Raw genomic sequence first — 23688 nt, 5'->3', positions numbered from 1 at the left:
GTTATTGCTTGTTTTTGACTGCTCATATGTGGTCTTAACACAGGTCAAATGCTCTGCTTTGGCTTGAGGCATGGCTGTTTCCTGAATTATAGGCGCAATCCTTAGGCATTTCCCGTAGTAACTTCTGGTCACTTATAGATTTTTACATATAATTCTGGCGTTCAGGAAGGACTCATCTGTATTGTCTCTGGAATCCAGAGGATGCATTCAATTCCAATTCTGCTGGAGTTAAATGAACTGATTTTATTAGGACAGTATAGGATTTTGGGACTTCTTGTTGTAGTTGAGGGCCAATGAATTTAGTGTTTATCCAGCTGTTGGTTTTTGCAAATTTGCCTTGTTTTCATGTGCCTGTGGTATAATGACAGCAGAAATTGGTCTCATGTTTATTCTCTTAAAAAGGCAGATTTTTATTCAAGATCATAGCTGAAACATCTTAATTGCCTGTCCGAAGCCTTTATTCCATCAGTTAGGTTGACAACCAGCTTAAAAACTTTTTTCATCTCTGATCTGACTGTTGCTTCTGTGGGCAGGAGATAATGTTGAGCAATTGGAATTTGGAGATTTGGAGAGGTGGAAGCGACCTCTTGTGTAAGCAAGAAATTCCAGTACAAGCCTGTGAGATCAATCTTGAGCTACAGACACAAGGCAGTGCAATGTAATGCTCGAATCTGGCAAATTGCTGATTGTCTTGAAGCTTTCATTCATCTTAATGATTCCAAAAATTAATAAAGTAACTGTTCTACAAATCTTCCTCTCCCCTCTTTACCAATTTGTAATAGTTGCTTGATCAAAACCTCCAGTTCACAGTAGAAGAAAGTTTTTAAAAAAAGGGAAAAATTATGATATATATATATATATATTCTCAAATTTATGATTCGAACTGTTTCCCAACAAAAGTCTGTCCGAATTTCCAATCTTTGGGTGCTACGCTGTAAGAAGTGATAGTGATCCCATCACTCGTTGTGACCTCAAATGACAATGGCTGCTCCTTGAGATCCCCATTAATGTGCCAATTCTGGCCCCAGTTTCTGCCCATTGGGAGCCATCCTGTTCTCGATCCTCTGATCTTCACGGCCACCACGTCTCCAGTGCCGGCGACGTTGCTGACTAGCACCGAGTAGAAGAAGCGAGAACCATCGATAGTGAATCGAATTCCACCTTCTTTGATGCATTTGATCCTGCGCTTCAAAATGATCAAATTTTGAAGTAAGAAAATTGTTGGTCAAAATACAGAAAGACAGAGTAGTAATAGAGATGAATGGAATTGATCAAACCCAGAAAAGGGATTAGTTACTTCTAAATAGAGAAACAGGATCCAGAAGTTCATATCAGGAAGGAAGGATTTTCTTTGTGTGGGAGACTGGGAGTTACAGAAAGGCTCTCTCTTTCTCTCTCAAATTGGTAAGATTCTAAATAATCTTGAGGTTCAGTTCAATTCCCGCAGAAATAGAAATAAGACTTGAAGCGTATATTGGCAGAATGGGCAAAGCGCTCACCTTCGATACTGGATGGGCATGTTACCGGCCTTCCAGATGGCTATCTTCTCAAAAGCGGCGATGGGCATAACGAAATGCTTGTTAGGGGGGTTGCAATGGCCGCCGCCGTCGCTGAGGAGGCCGTAATTAGGAGCGCAAAAGTTGGTGGCGGTGACGATGATGGAGGTCCCGGGAATGCACCAGCGGAGGTCCTCGACGCAGCGGATCTCGAAGCAGGCGCCGCAGATCTGGCCGCGATCAAAGAGGGCGCTGCTGAGGCCGACGGTAGACATGCCGTACCCGCCCCTGAGGAGGTTTCCGTAGCCGCAGGCGCCGCCGACGGTGTCGACTTGTTCGGTGGGGGCGTAGTAGGTGGCGCGGGCAGGCCGCCACTCGCTCAACGCGGCGTAGGACCCGGCGGCCATTATTCCTTCTATTAGGTTTGGGACAACGAGGACGAAGAAGAGGAATAATAGGCTAGGCATCCTAGCTGCAGAAGGGGGTTTCTGAGAGGAGAAATCGAAATCGGAGGGACCGTGGAGAAGCTTTTTGACTTCTTTCAGCTGCTCCACGGCCTGATTCACCGGTGTTTCACTGTCTTACAGCAACTGAAGCAGGCAACAAGCAGGAAGCAGGACTGTTGTCCTCCTTTTTGAGTCCTTTTGTCGGGTTCTATTTCAAAATCCTCGGCGCATTATGCGGCACTAAAAACTCATATGGGCTAATAAACGGCCTGGCCCAGTATTCATAATCATTCCTATTCCAAGCCCCTGGGCCGTTTCTTGCACTAGACATGAAGCATGCCCATCAGATGTTCGATGAAAAGTCTCTGCCACAAAACCGCGGTGAGGAATCTCGGCCGACGCGCTCTCCTCATTTGGTAAAACTTCTTTTGCTTAAAGGGTAAAAAGGTTGCCACCTTCATGTGGCGCTTCGGATGGTCACTGCGAGACCAGACCCTTAATCAATCTGTGATAAAGAAAGAGAAGAATCTGTCATGTCCATTCAGGTTGGTTAAGTTCTCCAAACACCCTTTTGCCATTCTGGGTTTGCTTTGAGGCATCTTTGGCTTTGTAAAAAACTGATATAATGTTCCTTTTAATCTTCTTGTTCTCTCCTTTTCAGATTAAACACCTCATCTTGCAGTCACAGTGTGCCCTTCTCATCATCACTCGGAGGACCACACGGCCCCTGCAGTCCCATCGGCCATGGTGGCTTATTTACTTGTCATTAGAGGTACTCTGCACTGTTGAGTTACCATTATCTTTGCTTCTTTAGGATCATAAAGAGAATAAAACTTTGTGTGAATTCGGTCAAAGAATTCGTTTGTAGCCACACTAGACTCCACTAAGAACTGGAGACTGAACCAGTCAAAATTTTCTCAATGGAGGCTCCAGACATGGTAGAGAACTTGAAAAAAAAAAACAGTCAAAATTCCTCTGAAGCAAAGTGTGTCTAGTCAATGTAGTAATGATGGATGAAGATGTCATGAGGCAGACTTGGGTTTCCCAACTCAGTGTGAACAAGTTTTTTTTTTTTATATATAAACCATAACCAATTTTATAATTTTTTTCTCAAAAAGAAATCTGAAACCAGAGAGATAAGCCTGGCTGCTGGATTATTTAAACAAAACAGATTTTCTTTCTTGCTTATTGGGATTAAACAGATAGTCTAAAGAGCTCCTACCTATTCTCTTTTAGCTTGATTGTGTTCAGTTGATCAATACAGAATTTGTAGGATTTTTCATTGTGTTTTCAAGAGATCAATACTGGGTGATTTTGGCCAATCTTGACTGTCACTATGCTTCATATGTAACGGACAGCGAGCCTTGATGCATTCTTATTTCCTTGACAGAAGAAGCTCCATTTCTAATAGAAGAGACTAGAGAGAAGAAACACACTCTTTGGAGATCAATGTGGGGAAAGAAGAGCCACAAGGTGTGTACACTGTGCTTTATATATCATTCATAGAGGACCTCAAGTAACAGACAGCGAGCCTTAATGCATTCTTATTTCCTAGACAGAAGAAGCTCCATTTCTAATAGAAGAGACTAGAGAGAAACTAAGAAGGAAGAAATCACTCTTTGGAGATCAATGTGGGGAAAGAAGAACCACAAGGTGAGTAATTTATGTTAACAGTTACTGCTTTTCAGGGTTAATCCTTAAGATAGCAGTTCCTATTTTTTAGGGAACAAGATCTGGCTTAGCAAAGCGCATGTGACTGCTTCGGAAATTTGATCAACATGGCTGGAGGTAAGCGTTCATTAAGGCTTCCGTTTAATTCTATTTAATGAATTTTATAATGCTATAAAAATTCATATTTAGACTTACAATTTACGCATAAAAAATGCTTAAAGCTTACTTCACCCATGTTTTCTGGTTTGAGCATGAGATGACAATCAACTTAGAAGAAGAAGATCCAGACCCCATGTGAAGGGGTTTCTGTTGATTGCTTTACAACAGTGTTTAAGTATTTTAATTAGCTGCACTAGATGTAGGCTCACCATCCCACGTTCCACTCTTTATAAATAACATAGATTATCTAGTTAATTTTACTGCTAAGATTGAACAAAAAGAGTTAGTCCATTGATCACTTGAATCAATCTGGGATCCGTTCATGGATCTTCTTTTCTCCTCTGCCTGTACCGACGGTGAGATGCAAAAAGTTCAGGGGTGGGGTGGCCTTTCGGCAGCAGATTCTTTGGTCGACCGAAGGAAAAAAAAAAAAAACCCATTTTTTGTATTTTTCAATTGATTCTGTTAATTAAATGTCAAATTTGTTGATAATAAATGTGGGTATTTTTTGTAAATTTTATATAAATATGATTTTTTAAATAGAGAAAAAGTGATGAAGAACTGTGATTGCGGCTTTTCAAAGCCAGCATTCGTTTCTCATGCGAGCACTCAAGGATCGATCCCAAGTTCTCTCCGATGAAACTGATATTGGGTTTTTGATTTTTTTTAAAGTAAAACTTGTGGGCCACCTCATGAACAGGATGGGGTTTGGTATACTGGTCCCACCAAAGATGAAGATCTAACGGTCAGGGCCGTTCCACGTGAGAAATTAAAATTTGGGTAGAGGCTGGAGAATAAACTCGAAAAGGAGAAAAGCACCCAAAGATGGATTGATGTAAAGGAAAAGTGGCGCGAACAATTCCTCGTCGCACTCTCGATTTAAAAGGCATGGGGTCCAGCACAAGTGATCCTCTACGGCCACGTGGGATCTCGATTCCACGTGCCAATAGTGGGTCCCATCCCTGGACTCTATAGCGTAGCCTCTGAGTGACTCGGCGAGGAGGTTTTTCACTTTTTTTGTGCGGTTGGAGTGGAGGGCGGTCCAGGCGTTCTGGACCGGGCCAAGAAAATAATTGAACCGTAGAATAAGAAATCCAACGGGACGTGAAACGATGTTTCTAATGGGGATACTCATCCGGTTAGGGTCTTCGCGTCCGGTTCGACCGTACGATTCCCATGGATCTACTTCCCTTGGAAATCGTAATCACAGGAAAGAATGAACGGCGACGTTATTGGGAGTAGTAAGTGATTCGTGTGAATGGAAGAGCAAAGCAAAACTCGTCGTCTCGAAAAGCCGCCGATATTCCAAAGACGGCTTTTTGTCCATGTCAGCGGTGGGGACTGTCACGCTAGCCACTGCATGGATGACACGTGGCACGTAAGAAAAGGGCGAGAGGAAATGCTTGGGGATATTTTAGGGTATGAAAGCGAGAGAGGCCTATGGCCTGATAAAGAACTCCGAGCTTGATGTGAACGACACCGAGAATCCGACTTGATTTGTAAAAAGAACAGTAAAGAAATCATAAAGAGCAGAGGTCTGCTGCCTCCCTTCTCTCCTTTTGTCTCTCTCGCTCCCTTGAAATACCCTCGGACAGCTCCGGGTTCATTCCTCTGTTTCCGACATTCCATCCCTTTGTCTCAGTGCCATCCGTTTCAACCTTCGTCTTCTTCCTCTTCCGAGGTTTCTCTTGCTCTCTTCGTAACTAGTGTCTAATCATCAGATGTTCTTCATTTCTGTTTTCTCTTAGATGGATTTCTTCGTTTAATTATCTCCATGTTTGTCTTGATGTTTCAGGGTTTAGGTGTTTGCGGTCTGTTGGTAGCTTTCGATTCTCGAAATGGGTTTCTGAAGTTAATTTGGTTTTTTGTGCAGGGTGGTGTATATTTTTTGAAGGGAGTGTACAGTTTGGCGATTGTTTTAAGGGCTGGCCTTCTCGTATTTTTTCGGATTGAAGGCTGTTCTTGGTGGGTTTCTTGTATTTGTTTTTGTTAGAGTTGATTCAGAAGGTCTGAAAGAAATGGCGCCGGTGACTCTGCCCCCTGGCTTCCGCTTCCATCCCACGGATGAGGAACTCGTTGCTTACTATTTGAAGAGGAAGATCAATGGTTGGAAGATTGATCTTGAGATTATTCCAGAGGTTGATCTCTACAAATGTGAACCATGGGATTTACCAGGTAACAGTCGATCGATCTCTACTTGATTTTGCTTTATTTATCATTGATGGAGTTAGCAGTACTGAATGATACAGCCCCACAAAAATTTAATGGCAATTATTTGATAATCTAAAGGCGATTTCAGATATTTTCTACATGTGAAATAGGTTCCTGTGAAACATAAAAGCTCCTGTTCTCTCTCTCGAATCTCCTTTAGCAGTGTTTGTCCCTTATTTGTCTTTTTTTTCCATCCGTGGTTTTCAAATAGCTACAGTCCTAGATTTTGTTTGTAGTATCTGTCGTCTCCGTGCTTTAGCGAAAAAAAGGCTGCAACTTTCGTAACCCAACATGGATCTCCTGAAAATATGTACTTGAAAAGAGATTTACACGTCTTATTTGTGAATTGCATGTGAAAACTGTCTTAAAGATACCGATTGATATCTTGTAAATAGATTTCGAAAGGAAAAAAGAAAAACATAGAGAGACCCGAGTCAAAGAAAGCAGGAAAAAGAAGTCTCATGGTCTCCAACGTCTGAAACAGCTCCACAAAACATGGTCCTTTACTGTTCTGGAGAATATCTGGGTTTGATGATTCATGTATTGAATTTGTTTCAATCCGCTTTCGAAATGTTTCAGCCTTGCAGACGCTACTTGATCTAAATTGGAAACTGCACGAATCCGAGTAACTGTTCTTTAACTTCTGTCAAAAGTTCAGTTTGGATAGAACAGGAAGTTTTCTGAAACGAGTTCTGTTGACCAGTACCGTTACCTTCTCCCGTACTTCTGCTGCTTTGCATTAACGTTATCTCAATCTGGGTTTTGTGCAGAGAAATCGTTTCTTCCAGGGAAGGATCTGGAATGGTATTTCTTCGGTCCTCGAGATCGAAAATACCCGAACGGGTCAAGGACTAACCGCGCAACTCAGGCTGGTTATTGGAAGGCAACAGGGAAAGACAGGCGAGTGAGCTCGCAAATGCGGCCTGTTGGCATGAAGAAAACCTTGGTTTACTACAGAGGCCGGGCGCCTCACGGTTCTAGAACTGGTTGGGTCATGCATGAATATCGACTTGATGAAAAAGAATGTGAAACTCAATCAGGCTTACAGGTATCGCTCTCTTACTCTCTCTATCTTTCAGGTATTTCTGCTTTATATGCCTTGAACAAGAGACGATAAGCTAATCATAGATAACTAGTTGCAGGATGCATATGCACTATGTAGGGTGTTCAAGAAAAGTGGGGTTGGACCCAAGATAGTGGAGCCATATGTTACTGCTCGATTTGAGGAGAGTGCCAAATGGATGCCTGACGAGAGTCCATCCGCCACGGAATTCTCTTTTGGAGAAGATTTTGGAAGGAGCTGCTATCCTTTCCCGTCGGAGAGATGCGCATCGAATACAACTCAAGGCGTGTCCTTTAACAACAATGGACAGAGAGACGGGAAATGGATGCAGTATCTTAGTGAAGAGGCTCTAAGCTCCACAGAGCCTCAGTTTCCTGACACTGGAAGCTTTCCTTATCCCCCTTGCAAGGTAATTTTTTTACTTTCTTTTATTCAATGATCATCTTTCTTGCGAATTAGGTATGGTGCAATTAGTTGCATTTCGTGTTCTTGAGACTCTTTCTTTCTTTCTTAATTTTAAAATTTTTCTGGTTCTTGCAGGTGGATATTGCATTAGAGTGCGCGAGGCTGCAGCACCGACTCTCTTTGCCTCCGCTGGAAGTGGACGACTGCCCTCTATTTGATTTCCCGGAGATGAAGCTTGATTCGACTGGATTGTGTGCAGAAAATGTCAATGGGACTGATATCATACAGGAGATTTTATCAGTTGCCTGTGCTTCTCAGGAACTGATAAATCTACCCAGTTATCAGAATACATGGGCAGGCAATCATCCTCAAATGGATGGCATGGGTGTGTGGAGATCTGCTGAGAATACTCGCCGAGCGGAAGACCCAGGAAAGTTCATTGATATCAGTGACTTCGAAGAGGAGTTCAAGGGAGAAAAGATGGCGGAGAACCTGAGAGGAGTAAAAATGTCGGATACTTACATGGGAAAGGTAGGCTGAAAATTTACAACCCGGGTAGCTCTTTCTTTTCTGAAATCTGAAGAGAAAGTACTGGTTAAGATTTGAAAGGTCAAATCGAAGTAGTTGCTTACATGTGGCAGCTATTGACAGGGTCCATTTGATGAATCGAAGACTGTGCTGGTAGAAAACATCTCAGTTTTTCAGGGAAGAGTGGAGTCAGGCCTCACAGGTTTGCTTCATCACCTCCACTCTTTCTTCTTTCTTCTCCTTTTACTTTAATCGTCTCTTTTAAGTTCATGCCATTGACTAATACTTAGACTGCAGGAGGAATCAACCAACATGAAAATTTCAGCAACTTCAATGAAGTTGGTAGCAAATCCAACTCAGATTATTCATCAAACGACTACCCTCTCGGGTTCATCAACGACGACCCAGATGTAATCTTCCAAGAAAATGAAGAAAGAAATCATTCCCCAAGTACTCCCACCTTCAAGACTTACGAAAAAGTTCAGGTTAACCATGGATTATTTATCTCCTCTCGTCCCACCTCTGAAACATTCTTCTACCGAATGGAACCTTCCACCAAAGTCAGTGTCCATCTGAACCGCATCATGGCGTATGATTTTGTGTTACCGAACCTGGAAATGCCGACGAAAGATCGTGGAAAAGGTTCGTTCATGGGGAAATTCAAGGCATTTGCGGGAGATAAATTGATGGGTATCCATTCTTCCATGATTTCATGGAGGAGATGGCAGTTTCTGAACGAGACACTCAGGAGTACGTTCACTGTATTTGCACTACTACTGACCTCTAACATTGACATCGGAGAAGCGTCAGAAGGGTGCACAGCCATGACTGAGAGAAGGAAGGAAGACTGCTATAACGTGGTAAAGGAGGAGAAGGAAGTGAGAAACAGTAAATGCAGTGGGAACAGGAAAAATGACTGTGTTATCAGTACAAGAGGAAGAAGCATGTCCACCATTTTTTTGAACAGGAAATGGCCATTTCTCACTGCTGCTTTGGCCCTGTATGCATTTGGGGTTAGCAGTTACACTTGCTCTTGACCAAACCATACAAGGAGCAATTAAATCCCTTCTCTTACTTGTTAACATTAGTTTATTTGCAGTGTTACCTGTAGTGCAAGCCAAATACAGGAAGATTTACAGATGATTTGTAGAGTAGGGGTGGTGGAGTTGGTGACTTGATCATTTGAAGCAGCCAAAGTGTACATGTAACAGTTAAAACAGTTAAAAAACCATTCATTCTAGCTTGAATTGTCAATTTGATAATTTGGATCAAAGTAGTCTAATAAATTGATATTCATGTGTTGATTATCTCTCTTTTGTTGTTATTATTGTTTTCATTTTTTTTTTTTTGTTGTCATTCTACTGTGAGAAAAACAATTTATACCCAGAGATGTGAGCATAAATTTTATTTTTCAAATTGTGAATTCACTTGTAAGCCTGTATGAGGGGTGGGGATGGTCAGCCATGGTCAGCCAGGTTCAGCATTTGGCATTTGCTATTGATCTTCTTCTTGTTCAAACAAATTAACTAAAATGGAGCATCTGAAGAAAGAATGGAATGAAGACAACTCAATTGTTCATATTCTAACACTCTCTCCTTAAATACAGAGAATTTTATAAATTAATAATTAGAATACATGATTAAAGAGACTAATCAACAATTAGTGATCATTACAAGCAAGGAACAACAACTATAGTGAGGGGAATATATTTCATATTATAAATGTATTGATTCAAGGAACTAGAACTGAGTTGAATTAAAGTTCTAAAATATATTCAAAGCTTTGAGTTGTAGTCCTATGGACGTAAACCACACGTCGGTTATGAAGCGATTCACAACCTATTATAGAAGTTGAAGAAGGGTTTTGTGATATTCAGTTCAATGCATTTCTTGGAGGTATTAAAGCCACAAAGGAGGACCTACACATGACCTAGTGTCAATGCAAATCTCATATTAGCTATAAAGTGATCCACAATTTAGCAAAAGAAATCAGGACTGAGACTTTTCCTTCCAAATTTAGGTTTTTAAGTTGGATTCCTTCCTTTAGTTTTAGTGATCTCCATGTTATATTGAATTTGACAATGGAATCAATTGAATTGGGGTGGCGTGAGTCTCATAGGTTAAGTGATTCCTTGCTTAATGTGGCATCTATAGTTTAAGGGTGAGCACTAGAGGAATCCTACACGTTTGGGCATTATGGGTTATATAAGGCCAGTCAAGGTCTGTTACAATTCTTATAATGCTCCAAAAATCTTTTGTGAGATGCATATTATGTATTTCATGAAGTTATCGACATTTCTAAGCAATAACTTCCCAATGGGGAGTGGATACTTAAAATTCGATAAATATTGTCCGATACTATCATATATCGGGCTATATTGGCCTGTTTGAAAAATTATAAAAAATAGAGTCCACTGATACAATCTATATCGGGCATTTTTATTCGGAATTGAAGAGCAGAAGAGAAGAGAGAGAGAAAAAGACACCAAAAGTTTAGCACAAATATTACTTTCTTAAAACAAAAGCCTTCATAAACCAATCTGAGCAAATTGTTGCAGGAAATATACAACATTAGGCTCCTCCTCCCCTCAAAAAAAAAAAAAAAAAGGTAGAATAAATTACAAAGAAGAAAAGACCACCATATGCTTACTACTATTCCACAACATACACCCAAACACATAATTTTTAGTTAATGGCTGCAAGAAAAATTAGGCATGAATCTCTAAACAAAATAATATTTTTAACAAGAAAAATTTGTCACTTATTACAACAAATGTGTTCCCCCTTTGAACCCAATTCCTTCATCTTCACAAGCAACTCTTTTCAATCAGTAAAACCTAGAAAGGAGAGTCATCACTACCAGGAGGGATACCAGAGGAGCACCAGGCATCTTCTGTTATGAACTGCATCCATGCATCATCTTTGTCGTCCTCCTCCATGCACGATGATGAGACTACTGGCACGTCTGGTGACATCGTTTCGTAGTCGTTCATTATCCCTTGGGTGCTCTCCAGCAGTGATATACTGCATTGCCCTTGCTCCTCCACCTCTGTACATGTTCCATTCTTCTTGAAAACTCGGCAAAGTGCATAAGAGTCCTGGGCATGACAACAACAAGTGAGAGTGAGAGAGAGAGAGAAACTTTATCGCTTCTCGCTTCTTAGTTGCATGGAGCAATTAGGGCAAGGATACTGGGACGGGTGAAAGAGGACGAGAGTGGTCAGGAAGAGGGAATAGCGGAAATAAAGTGAAAGGCTGCCGACACCATCATCCGCCAAGGAAAGAGATGAATTGGGGATCTTTATCTCGGCTTTAACATGGAAGGAAGAAGATGACTGAATCCAATTACTGGTTGGATTGATACTGAGCTAACAGTATATGCAGATCAGCTGCTGGAATGTACTTTTGTCTTATTAGAATATAGAAAGCAAACTAAAGCAAAATCTGATATTAGAGATCTCATCAGATCTAACTCCTATGCAAGTAAGGTATATGTTTACAATTTTTATGAATAGAAAAAGGAGAGGGGAAGAGGGGAAAAGCCTAGACTTTCCATGCACGTCATGCATAACCCACGTTCAAGCTCAGCATTACTCTTTAATTTCCAAAGGTTCTTTTCGAAATGGGTATGGTGCTTAATGCACTACTCCTCTACTTGAAGAGTGTTAAAGCCGGCTTTTACCATTGAATCCAGTAAAGACAAATGCTGCAAATATTTATTTTCAGAGTTCTGCCTCATTTGAGAGAACTTTCTCCTACTGTGTTCTTGATTGAAATGGTGAAAATAAATCATTTAATCTTCTAAAAATTTCTTATTTTTTTCTCACTTTTAAACAATCTAGAATCTGGGTTTTTGTTTCTAGCAATGATCCTTACTCTACTATGAAAAAAAAAAAAAAAAAAAAAAAAAAAACAATGATGTTTGAAGTTGATAACAGTTCGATCAGTAGAGGAAGAAGAAGAAGAAAAACAGTATCAAAAGCAGCAGAACAACCTGGAGTCCCAAGGTGTCTTCGCATTCCTTGTCGTCGAGGCGATACTCGTGCATCACCCAATCTGTTCTGATGCCTTGAGGAGCTCGACCTCTGTAATAAACCAATGTTTTCTTCATCCCGATGGCTCGGTTCTGGTAACTGACCCGCCGATCCTTCCCCGTCGATTTCCAGTAACCAGCTCGAGTCGCCCTGTTCGTCCGGAACCCGTTGGGATATTTTCGATCCCGGGGTCCAAAGAAGTACCATTCTGGATCTCTACTCGGCAAGAACGATTTCTCTGCGGCAACACAGGTTACAGAAGTCAGATCGAATTCTTACAAATGGGTCACCATTTTTAGAGCTCAAAATGAAAGTCCTCTTGCATGGTGTCCATGCAGAAGGACAATTGCGAAGGAGATCAATGAACAAGAACAGAAAAATATCTGCAGGAATAGATGAAAGGAGAATGGCATCACAGTTACACCATAAATGTAGGAAAAAGATGAATTTCTTGTTGTCTGAGTGACAGACGAAGGAGAAACAAAATCTAATTTTCTGCGAAGAAAAAAAAAAGATTGCTGTGGAATTCGTTCTGGGTGATGTTCTGGAAGAATTAAAGCAAGAGACATGAAAGTATAAATCAACCTGCTAAATCCCATGGTTCACATTTGTAAAGATCGACTTCTGGGATGATGTCAAGCTCAATCTTGAGGCCATGGATTTTTCTCTTGAGATAGTAATTCACCAGCTCCTCATCTGTTGGGTGGAATCTGAAACCTGGAGGCAATCCCACTGGTGCCATTTCCCTCTTCTCTCTTTCTTTTCTCTCTCTCTCTCTCTCTCTCTCTCTCTCTTCCACAGAGACCTCTCCTTTTCTTCCCCGTGAGCATCATCATGCCCTATAAAAGGATTCAAAGTCCCTTGTCTTTGAGTTATTGTTTGCTTTCTCTTTTGCAGATTCTAGACAAACGTTTCCTGCAAGCCCATAGCTTCTTCTTCTTCCTCTCCATATTCAACTCTTTCGCTCTCAAGTTCTTCCACAACAAAATATCCATTTGAGATGTCTTGAAAAACCCAAGAATAGAATACTGAACTCAATGCAGAAATGTGATTCTACATGTGTAACGTATGTGTAGCTCCCATGGCTTGATCTGGTGTGTCACTCGACACAAACAAATGGAAAAGAAAGCTTGTTTAAGGGCTATTAAGAGAAGGGTCATCATCTCCTTAATAAGAAGAGCAAAGCAATTGCATAGCAGCCACGAGGACAGTTTAAAGGAATTTTCATTAGTCTCAGACAGCCTTTTGGAGATGGTGTGATTGATGAGGAATTGATTGCAGTAAGGAGGCTTTGGGTTAGCTTTAGCAGGATAGGGTAAGCTTTAGCAGGCTGGTAAAGACTAAAGGGAAAATCTTGAGGAAGAAGAGAAACAGAGGTGACTTGGCTTACCCACTTTCTTTCCTCTTTTTCTTTTTGGATCTATACGAGTTCCCTCCTTTTGTGATAATAATTACCAATCCAAAAATCGATTAAAAAACAGTTTTTTGGTCTTCTTCTTTTAGCTTCCTACATTACATTTTGGCTCTTCAAATCTAATGTAATTGGGTTTGCCACATCTTCCATATTAATTTTTTTTTTTAAAATGGACATTTAGCAAAATAACCAATTAAAAAATTTTAATTAACTAAATCCCACTTTTCAAATTTATTTATCAAACTACTCAATTTTAAATTAGGTCAAGAGTCTTTGATGCTATTAGAATGGTCAATGTCCAAAGATCGAAGATGAAGAGAGAAAGAGGGAGGTTGACAGGGCGCCACGTTGGAAATATTCGACTGAATTGGTGGCGAAATACTTTTGACTTGGTTCAAAGTTGAGTAGTTTGACAAATAAATACAAAAAGTGGGTATTTAGTTAATTAAAATTTTTAGTATGTTAGTTTGTTAAATGTCCCTTAACTATTAAATGCATTGTTGTGGGATATTGGTGATACATTTAGGATTTTGAGATGGTCGACATGAATTGTTCGATAAAGTTATGTATTGTGCTTTAGTATTATTTGTAAACCCCTTTCCTTACATTGTCTAACATTGGAATATCAATATAGTGTATATTGGTATATATTATATTCGATTTTGAAGGTCGATACCTTATACCAATATGAGCACACATGAGTAAATAAGATTAAGAAGTCATAGTCACTTAACCTTTTATTAAGTACAATTATTCATTTAAGTGTATCATATCATGGGTCTTGACATCTTTTTCATGAACATTCTTTAAGTCGATATGACCTCATGATAAATGATTAGGTAACACTTTTAATGTGCATCACTTAGTCTTTCAATCTTTCCAATAGGATTAAAGTGTTGATGATATACTCTTTTTTATGGTTCTTACAACTTCACAAATTGGCATAATGTGGCTAGATTAAACTTGGAAGCTAGATTATTCCAATGTTTTGATAACTGGACTAGAGAAGACTAATTGTTGAATTGGAATAGGAATTCTTCTAGGGTTTTGAAATATGGAAAATTATCTATATGGGAAAATACCGGAGAATTTGTTAAGTTTTTACGACACTACCTGTATGCTAGCTATAGTAGAAGTATCACTAAAATTAGACATGGAATATGAAAATCTAAATTAAACTGTGTTCTTGGATTACTCTGGAGAAAATGAATAGAAAAAAAGAAAGAATTTAAACTCAAGGGTGTGTTTGTGCCTTGAGGAAAACATAAGAAAAAACTCTGGAACAATTTTTTTTTTGTTTCACCAAAACTCTTTTGGTGTTTGTGCCATTTTTCCTTTAGATTCCTCTTGCTTTTAAGAAATATTAAAAAGGATAAGAAATGAATTTCCTATTGTTTCAATATAAAACTATGAGAAAAATAAACTAAGAAACATTAAAGTATTTCTTTACCTCTCACTTCAAATTGATTTTTTATTTTTAAAAATCTATTTTATTTTTAACTGAAGCATTAACCTTATCCCTAATTTTTCCATTGTTTCCTTTGGTGACATAAATGTAAGAAAACGAGTCAAAGAAAATGCTTCCAATAGAAAAAAAATTCTAATAAAAAATAAATAAAAATATTTTTTGTTCTACCATCCAAGCTCCTTGGAGAATTCACCATTAAATATACTAAAGCTAAGCCCCAATAATGGCAGCAAATCCAGCAAAAGCAGTTTGCTGCTCATAAAGCAAGAACAATCCTAGAATTCTTAGCCAGGTTTTAGCTTTAAACCAGGCCGCAATACTTGACTTGAACTGAGTCACTTTCAGCTCATTGAACCATGTGGCCTGGACTTTTGTGACAACCAACTGTTATCTTGAGTTCTGCGCCCAATTGTATTTTCATCCTTCATTTCTAGACTCAGTAGTGTAAGCCAATATACATACAAGATGTTCATGCATAACATGCTGTAACATATGTTAAGGGTGGTAAAGACATTAAAATAGGGCATTACTGGTGTTACATGACATGTAATGTGCAATATATAACAGGTACTTGTGGTGTTAAAGGTGTTGTAACGAATGGCTCCAACTTTGGGTCCCAAAATTTCGAGTCTAAATGGTCGAGTCGGATTAGGATTGATGAGTTAAATGCCTGAATGCGGTCTGAGTCGGGGGGAAACTTAGTCCATTATGAATAGACAGTCTAAGTGCCGGCTGAGTTGCGAGTCAATTCGGTGAAGTAGAAAACCAGGTGTGACAAGTATACTAAAGCAAGTTATTCTCTAAACAAGAGGTCAGTAATGGTGGAGTTCTGTATACTAAATCATACTCTTGTTTGGCAAGCTCTCATCGATAGAATAAGTCTTATTAGCACTGTGATAACTTTTGACAATACTTTGTAAACTAGTTCATAGCAAGCTAATCAGAACATGAAGATAAATGAATTAGTCAAGAAGGATGAACATTTTTTTACCTTATTAAAGTTTCCCGCTTGCTAAACAAAAAAAGTATATCCCCATATTTTAATTTGTTAAATTTTTGGAAAAGAGAAATACTTCATTAAATTATTGTAATTTAAGTGCAATGAACCTCTATTTATCAGAGACGAAACACGTAGAATCAAATTACAATTAAACCATTCTTGTCTCAGCTACAACCAAAGTTAAATACTAAAAGATAAGTCTTAGAACAGTTAAACAATTAAATAAATATAGAAGACTAACATAACTAAAATATATTTAATTGAGACTTTTCTATGAGATCTCCTTTTGTGAGACTCCTGTAAGACTCCACCATATTAATTATGGCTCTGTGAGACTTCTTACTGTGGGAGTCATGTAAGACTCTTTCATACCTACTCTTCCACAGTCCTCCTTTCTTAAATATTTTGGTCACATAAAATTACTACAACATGTGGAACAAAATACCTATTTCTTGTACTTCTTCTTCTCCCCCTCAAGTTGATGATAAAAAAAACATAGAGACCCAATTTGGACAAAACATACTATGGGAGAAGAAAATCATTCTTAGAAGTATGACAAAGCTTCATATACTAGTCAAAATGGTCATAGTCTGAAACACACTCCGCTCAATTTCAAAGATGGAAAAATGTCTAACTTTAGGACATAACAAAAAGACTACTTAGTTTTTAAGGGTAACTCAAACATAAATCACCTATTGGGTGAAGAATAAAATATTTGACTCAAGCTCAATGTTGGGTACAATCCTATACATTTTATGTAGTGGGTCTGGGCATTGTTCTGGAGTCATAAAAACACAAAATGATAAACTGAATAAATACTAGAAGAAACTAACTTTAACAAGAAGAAGGCGATTATGCAACACTCATACTTCCAAACGAATCTAGAGTGTGATTTGTTTTTTTTTCTTTGAAAAACTAGGAGGGTTTATAATGATAAAATATAATAAATTTGACCAAGTGTAATTTTTTTGGGGGTGACCACAAATTTTTTGGAGTTGACAGTGTGGAAGATACACAACCAAGTAACAAAAACACAAAAACTTAAAAACAATATCGAAACATAATATTGCATAACTTGAACGAGCACATCATGTAAGTGTAACCAGAACTCTTTGATTAGAAGATAAATTTGGCTAAAAACTAAGACTCTAGGAGAAGGAAACTCAATTCATGTCAATGCATGGAGAGGTAATAGGAGATAAAATAGGAAAAGGAGAGATTTTAAATAGAACTTACGTTTAATATTTCTAATATTGATATCTCCAAAAACATGGCTTAGATTCATAGATTGTTTATTGCTCAAGAAACTAGACTCAAAGAGATTTAAATTGATACATAATTTGACTTATAAAGCTTCGTTCTTGAATTTGTTATGACCACTTGATTTGCTTTATTCTGTAGTTTGCCCCTTGTTGACTCCAATGTTAATATCTCCTTACATATAAATCAGATTGACATGAAATTTACTCCAACTGAAACTAGACTTTAATACCTTTCATTCAAGTATATTTTTTCTTCAAAACACACTTATTATGAGAGAGAGAAAATCTATTAGATTTCAAACTCTGTAATTGGGCAAAATTGTGTGCTCTTCCTTCTTTGGCCAACATGGCCATTGACTCTTCTGATATTGATATCTCTTTCTATAAAACTCAGATTGAAAATTGGTTTGATAGATAAGAAAGTAGAATTAAAAATATTTCTTTTGACATATAATTAACCATATAAAATCTTGTTCTTGCTAGCATAAAATGCCTAAAATTTTGAAGTTTTATGCTGTTGTTCGAACCTCTCTTGCAGTCTGACCTTTTTTGCTTCAAATATTGATTTCTCTTTATAGAAAACTCTGATTTCTAAAATTCTATTTCGGTTGGAAAGGAGACTCCAAGATCTTTTCGATAATATATTATCTTTGTAGGTTGATCGAGTCAACTTACAGAACCTGCTTTGGAACCATGTGGAAAATAAAGATTAAGGGATTGAAATAAGGAAAGAAAGAGGAAAAGAAAGAAAGAGAGAGAGGAGAGATTTGAGAGGAGCTCCAAAAGAGAGCTCGTTGGAATCGTGCATGACCTCCAACTCTATTTAATTAAGAGGGTTTGAAGAACTTACAAAAATGCCCTTACTTATATAATAATGCTTCTTCTCATTATATATCGCAATCTTTGTATCCTATGCACATGAAAATTAAACCATAGATATAATTCAATCCATATAACAAAATTAAATATAGAAATAACTCTATTGAAGAAAGAAAAAATTTTAAACCTAAAATAAATTTTTACAAAATATTTTTAAATTACAAAAGAACTTAAATAAAAAATGAAAGAAAAAAGGGAGAAAAAAAAGTAGAGCTGATGTGGCATATAACTGATGTGGTAGATGTTACCTTCTGACGTGGTTCCATGTGGCGGTCAATGTTAATGTATCGTGTTGGACTTTCTAGCTGGGTTGTTGATCTGTCAGAGTTGAGTATTTTAAAAATTAAGATTTTGTGTTGGTTATTTTGATAAATATTTTATTAAAAGTGGTTAGTTTAAGACAAATCCTTTTTATTAAGCGTGTGGATGCCACAGCTCCGTAGGGTCCGATGTGGAGTATTTTCATATTTACTACGGACAGACCTTCAAGGTTGTTAAAGATGGAGTCAGATGGCAAGAGCTATTTTCTTATCCAGGCAAGTTTTACTCTCTACTTAAAACTGCAGAAAACGGAGCTTTTCGACTGCACTTATTAACTTGAAATGCTCTAGCTTCTGTTAGAGAATTCTCATGTTGCCTCCAAGCTAAGACATTAGTTTGAATATGTTACCATTGATGAGAATCTACATTTGAAAGGGAGTGAACGCGTTCAGATGGTGGACATGGACGGCCGTCGTGTGCTGGACGCCAAGGTTAATGCAGCCCAGGTGTTTGTCGTCCCCAGATACTTCACCTTCGCCATTGTTGCAGAAACTGTAGGAATGGAATGCTTCACAGTCGTCACAAACCCAGAGTATGTTCTTCTTCCTTATCTGCATTTTGGTTTAAGAGATTAAGACTTCGAAAAGAAAAATTTTCTGGTACTGTTCATCCTTCGTCGGTGGCCGACAATTTCTTTTCAGGAAGCTGTTCTCCCATTCGTTCGATTTGACATCGGTGCTGGAAAACTCGTCTCCCCAGCTTCTTGAAGCCGCTTTCAATGTGACACCAGAACTGCTCAAGGCACTGTACCGTTAAATTCTGAAATGGTGAAGAGACATGTGTAATGTTCATTCAATCTCTGTAATAAAATTCGAGAACTCCGTGCTTTGTCCCTGTTCCAGCGATACTGTGTCTTGTCCTCCTAACAAATCCCTTTCCGTCGTGAATGAGAGAGAAGATTGCCTTCGTCTCATCACACACGGGTCTACAAATTTTGATTGCGAAGAACAAACAGTAGAAAATGGTCATTTACTTTTAAAAAAATAGCTTTTGGCCCAAGGAGGTATGCTAAATGTGCCTTAAGGGTAAATAACATTTATGAGACTACTAAAAAACTGTTCTTAGAATGACAATATAAAACCAATATAAAATATGGTACAAATTTGGTTTTGTCTAATAAAATCATAATATTTTAACCAGTGATCAAGATTGAAGACGATGCATCCGTGTCTGCAATTCATTCAATATGATAAAGCTTATTAGAGTGCTCCAGCCCTCTGGTGACATTGAAGAACCTCAGTACATGCAGCCATCTATATCCCACACTTGAGCCGGTGAACGGCGACGGTCTCCGGTATGAGCCCATGGGAGCATCTGCCATTAGCGCCCGGATAATCATACATCCCCCATCTTCAACCACTCTCCGACCATCTTATCCTCCGGAATATGCGACTCTTTTATCCACTCCACCAGGTCCCACGACAGCAAGAAACCCATGGCGTACATGTACTCCATAAACGGGTTATGGCTTGGGCAGGGAATGACGAATCCATAGTACAGATCCCTCCGACTCAACCCTCTGATCCAGCTGCCTAATGGGTCCAGTCTGATGTAGAACAAGTCTTTTCCATCAAATAAGGCCAACTGCTCGCAAAACCTGCAAATCTACTCAGTTTTCTTAGGAAACGGTAGTGTTCAGAGGCATCCACTTGGTCTACAACTGTACTCATGTTAAAATCTATCCGAATCAGCTCAACTTTGCAAACGATCGGCTAACTTGGGTGAAACTCAGAGGAAGAACAAGTCTAACTCAGATCTTTCCAACTCATTTTGGAGTTCGGGTTAATCTGTTAGTATCAGGTGAACTGACCCAGATCAGCCGATCCGGATGGGATTTCAGGGTTCTTATCCAATTCCCATTACTGTTGTGGCAGAGTCGGACCCTTGTTTGTTCTTGTGAAAGAAATACAAGATTGAAAAAGGATCTACAAAATTTAACGTGCCTCAACCATCTTTCAACCTGTAATGCTTTTTAACATTTATATACATTTCAAGCCCTTAAAATGAGCAAGTACATATCTGGATTGAAAGCAGTGAGACAAGGATCTCTCTCTTAATGAAATGGATGATGTAGAAACTGGGGTGGTCTTAGCTCAAAAGCCCTGCAGGATTTCTGTTCCACGACAAGAAGGATGGATCTCCAAGAGGCCTGCAGAGGAAAAGGAAAAAGAAAAAGCAAATTCATATGAAATTGAAAATCAGAACTAATATGAAACATAAGAAAGCAACAGATTGTGATATGGAGTTTCTAATGAGAATCAATAACAACCAACAGAGTGACGACACTACATGTTGCAGGAAACATGATAAAGAGGAGAAAATGAGAAAATCATGTTGAAGTATTAACATAAGAAGGTAACTTGATTATGTCACTCACCTTGGCCGCAGCAAGTAAACAACTATGAAGCCTACAGCCAAGAAAAGGCACACTGCACCAACAGTGAGATATGCAAGCCCAAGGAAATCATTTTTTCCACCTATCCAACTCGTAGTTGAAAGAACTAATTTCTTATTCCCGCCGAAGCTGTAAGTGTTATAATTGTTTTGTATGACTACAGTGACTTCCTCTCCCGCATCAAGGTCCTCGTCTATCTTCCCGTAGAGTTTTCTGAAAGTTGGAAGTGCTGCGGTCCGCATCCAGACAATAAGATCCTCTTGCTCGCTCAACTGTCTCAAATAGCCATGCAGGGTTCCATGAAGGAATTGGAAAATAAGGGGTGCAAGAACTTGTATAATAATAAAAAAAAAGAATAGCACACATACTGGTTTGCTCTCATTAAGTTTGGCACCACCAATAAGGCCTCCACTCTGGAAGTTCTTCGGGTAGACATCACTCCCAAACTTATAATCCTGATCACTCTTCCAAGCTATGTCCTTCTTGCTCAGTTCTAGCACCCTATTACTCACCGAGAAACCGTAAGTGTCATTGAACAAGCTCCATGCAATTAGACCACAAGGCACAATGGCTGCCCTATCTGAAGTGGTGCTTTCTGGATCACAAGTTTTAGTGTAATTTTCATGTCTCCTATACCGCAACTGTTTGTCACTTCTGCTCTTGACATATCTGAAGAAAGAACAGGGGGCATTCAGTCTAAATTCATGACTACTTCAATAAATTTGAGAAATTCGCATGGTTTCTGAACATTTAGAGAGTGAGACCACAAGAAAATAGGAGGTAGATGAAAATTATGTCAAGTGAGTAGAGAGATTAAGCTGATTTTATATCAAGCAAATTACCGACGATGGTTCTGGTAGAAGTTATCAAGTTGATAATAGACATAGATAGGACTCTTCATAAGCTTTGGCACCTGAAATTAAGAAAGTCTATAGTTAGAATATTTAAGCAAGAGAAAACATCCTTAGAATAAGATAAAGTGAAAGCCGCAAAGGAATCAAGTTTCAGGAAAAATCAAGGAAACAATAAAAGAAACTTACAGTCAAAGTTCTAATGCAGGTCTTGTTAGTTGTGGTGCTCTGTATATATCCTAGCTTATCACCATGCAGATTTTCAGGAATGCAATCTGTCTCATACTGGTCCACAACCTCAACCACCTAAATGACCAGCATAGAGGTAACTACCACTAGGTAATTATATTCTCACTATGCAGTCAATCTGAGACTTTATCTGAAATTAGAAGAGATATACCCTTTGTGATGCAGACAGGGATGCAAGGCCAACTGGGATAAAGAAAATACCAATAACCGTGAATGCTGCAATCACCTGGTCCAGAAGAAGGAAAAAAAAAAAAGGAGCAGGTCTTCAGAGAGCAGGTTTCTTCCAGAGTTGAACGTGAAAATAAATGGAATGAACAATTTCACTCCTTGTTTCTTGAGATTTAATGAACTCAATGCAAAAGGTTACATCACACAGACACATGTTTATCAAAAGCATATTCAAAACTTACCCATCCTGGTGTTAGAATTGGTTTGCAGGCAGGAAGCTCCTGCTGCGTAAACCTGGAATCTGGAATAAGAGAATGCAATGGTTAAAAACTGAAATGTTAGTAGGAGCAACTAAAAAGAGGTAATAATGCGTATCAATCTGACAAATAACAATGTTTGCGTCTTGTAAAAAAATGTAAGAATGTGTAGCCTAAATAATCTCTCAAACGTAACCTTTATAATTACGACTGAGTATTTCTTTTCTTTTTCTCTCTCAGAACAGGCAACAACGGATTAAACCTGAAGCTACGTGGATGGAAGCAATCAAGCAACGAGTTGAAGCATAAAAAATCTGCTTACATTGTTGCTACACAACCATTCTCTGTGACGGAAAAACGTTTAAAATGCATTGACTAAGAAAAACTGGTTGAACCGCAGGAACTATTTCTTTATTTCAAACAAAGTATATTATGGTTACGTTTTGCAATCGAAAAAATAGAAATAAGGAAGATCAAGGTAAATCTTGTTATAAAGACAAAATTTAAAAGCTCGTGATTTCGAAAGAAAATCTAAAAGACTTAAACAGAGTTTTAGAATAAGCTGAGATTGAAAAAAGAAGAAACTAAGTACATTTAGGTTTCTTGGAATTCCGCTTCGCAGAAGAAGCATCTGCAATTCCCTCGCTTGCGCAACTCGCAGCTGCCTTCAGAGTCATCTTCAAAATGCAAGGGGAGACGACGGGTGAACGGGAATTAAGAGATTTTCCTCACATCCGCATTCTAGTTTTCTCCACTTGCATTTTCCTTTTCGCGTCACCCCTCACTCTGGTTCGGTTTCTTTTCCCCGTTCTGATCTTCGAGAGAATCGGTGGTGGAGCGAAAGGGTAGCTCGCGTGCGCAGTAGAAGAGGAACTATTTCCGTCCCATAAATGGGCCTTTTCTTCATTTGGGCCTCATGTGTTCTAACGCCACAATAATTACCCACTATCCCTACGTCTAAAGTAATAATGACTCTCTACACAATGAGTAAAAGAGTGGTTTAAGTAATTTGGATCTGGTCTAGCAAGTTAGTTTGTGACTTCTCTATCGAAGAACTTCTGAATAGATGAGACATTCTTCTGTGACTACTTAAATTTATTTTTCCATTCCATTAGTGCTAAAAATGAGGTAACTTGGAGTACCATCATTGAAACTTATGTTCTACATGATAAACGGCAAAGGGAGTGTTTGGCAAAATGGTAAATAAAGAGTCTCTAAATCCAACTTTTGCTACATTTTCAATTGTTTTTAAAGCTTGTCCAAAGTTGACAAATTGGACTGTGAGGACAATGGTACATGCATACTCAGTTAAATCTGGGACACACTAGATCTCAAGGGAAAGAGATAATAGAGGAACTTTGGCTTTTAGGAGAGAGGAAATAACAAACCAAGGGAGAGACGGAAAAAGAAAA

General features: G+C 38.7%; 3 protein-coding genes across 4 annotated transcripts; 1 reads left to right on the top strand and 2 right to left on the bottom strand.

Annotated features, from left to right (window-relative positions):
* Positions 1–470: 470 nt before the first annotated feature.
* Positions 471–2115, bottom strand: LOC137938697 (expansin-A13-like). The gene is made up of 2 exons (XM_068783699.1): positions 1500–2115; positions 471–1181 (listed from the first exon to the last, which is right to left on the bottom strand). The coding sequence occupies exons 1-2, from the start codon at positions 1961–1963 to the stop codon at positions 872–874; spliced, it is 774 nt and encodes a 257-aa protein (XP_068639800.1). The 5' UTR covers positions 1964–2115; the 3' UTR covers positions 471–871.
* Positions 2116–5790: 3675 nt separating this feature from the next.
* On the top strand, positions 5791–13871 carry LOC137939378 (NAC domain-containing protein 54-like). Its single transcript, XM_068784646.1, has 8 exons — positions 5791–5947; positions 6754–7031; positions 7126–7455; positions 7587–7982; positions 8103–8181; positions 8277–8979; positions 11494–11604; positions 13835–13871. The coding sequence occupies exons 1-8, from the start codon at positions 5791–5793 to the stop codon at positions 13869–13871; spliced, it is 2091 nt and encodes a 696-aa protein (XP_068640747.1).
* Positions 13872–20245: 6374 nt separating this feature from the next.
* Positions 20246–23097, bottom strand: LOC137938641 (ALA-interacting subunit 1-like). Of its 2 annotated transcripts, XM_068783610.1 has the most exons (8): positions 22869–23097; positions 22262–22320; positions 22003–22077; positions 21792–21908; positions 21594–21664; positions 21120–21420; positions 20734–21023; positions 20246–20505 (listed from the first exon to the last, which is right to left on the bottom strand). In XM_068783610.1, exons 1-8 carry the CDS (start codon positions 22951–22953, stop codon positions 20445–20447), a joined length of 1059 nt encoding a protein of 352 aa, XP_068639711.1. In that variant the 5' UTR covers positions 22954–23097; the 3' UTR covers positions 20246–20444. The 2 variants fall into 2 exon arrangements, with proteins under 2 accessions (XP_068639711.1, XP_068639712.1); XM_068783611.1 differs by lacking the exon at positions 20246–20505 and having other exon boundaries at positions 20832–21027.
* Between the last annotated feature and the right edge of the window lie 591 nt (positions 23098–23688).

The sequence above is a fragment of the Aristolochia californica genome, unplaced genomic scaffold (assembly GCF_029961685.1).
Source record: "Aristolochia californica isolate CCGP_79_NKW_82.1479 unplaced genomic scaffold, dmAriCali1.0.hap1 SCAF_8, whole genome shotgun sequence".
NCBI lineage: Eukaryota > Viridiplantae > Streptophyta > Magnoliopsida > Piperales > Aristolochiaceae > Aristolochia > Aristolochia californica.
Note: the sequence above shows the minus strand (reverse complement) of the source record. Positions and strands in the feature narration are given on the sequence as shown.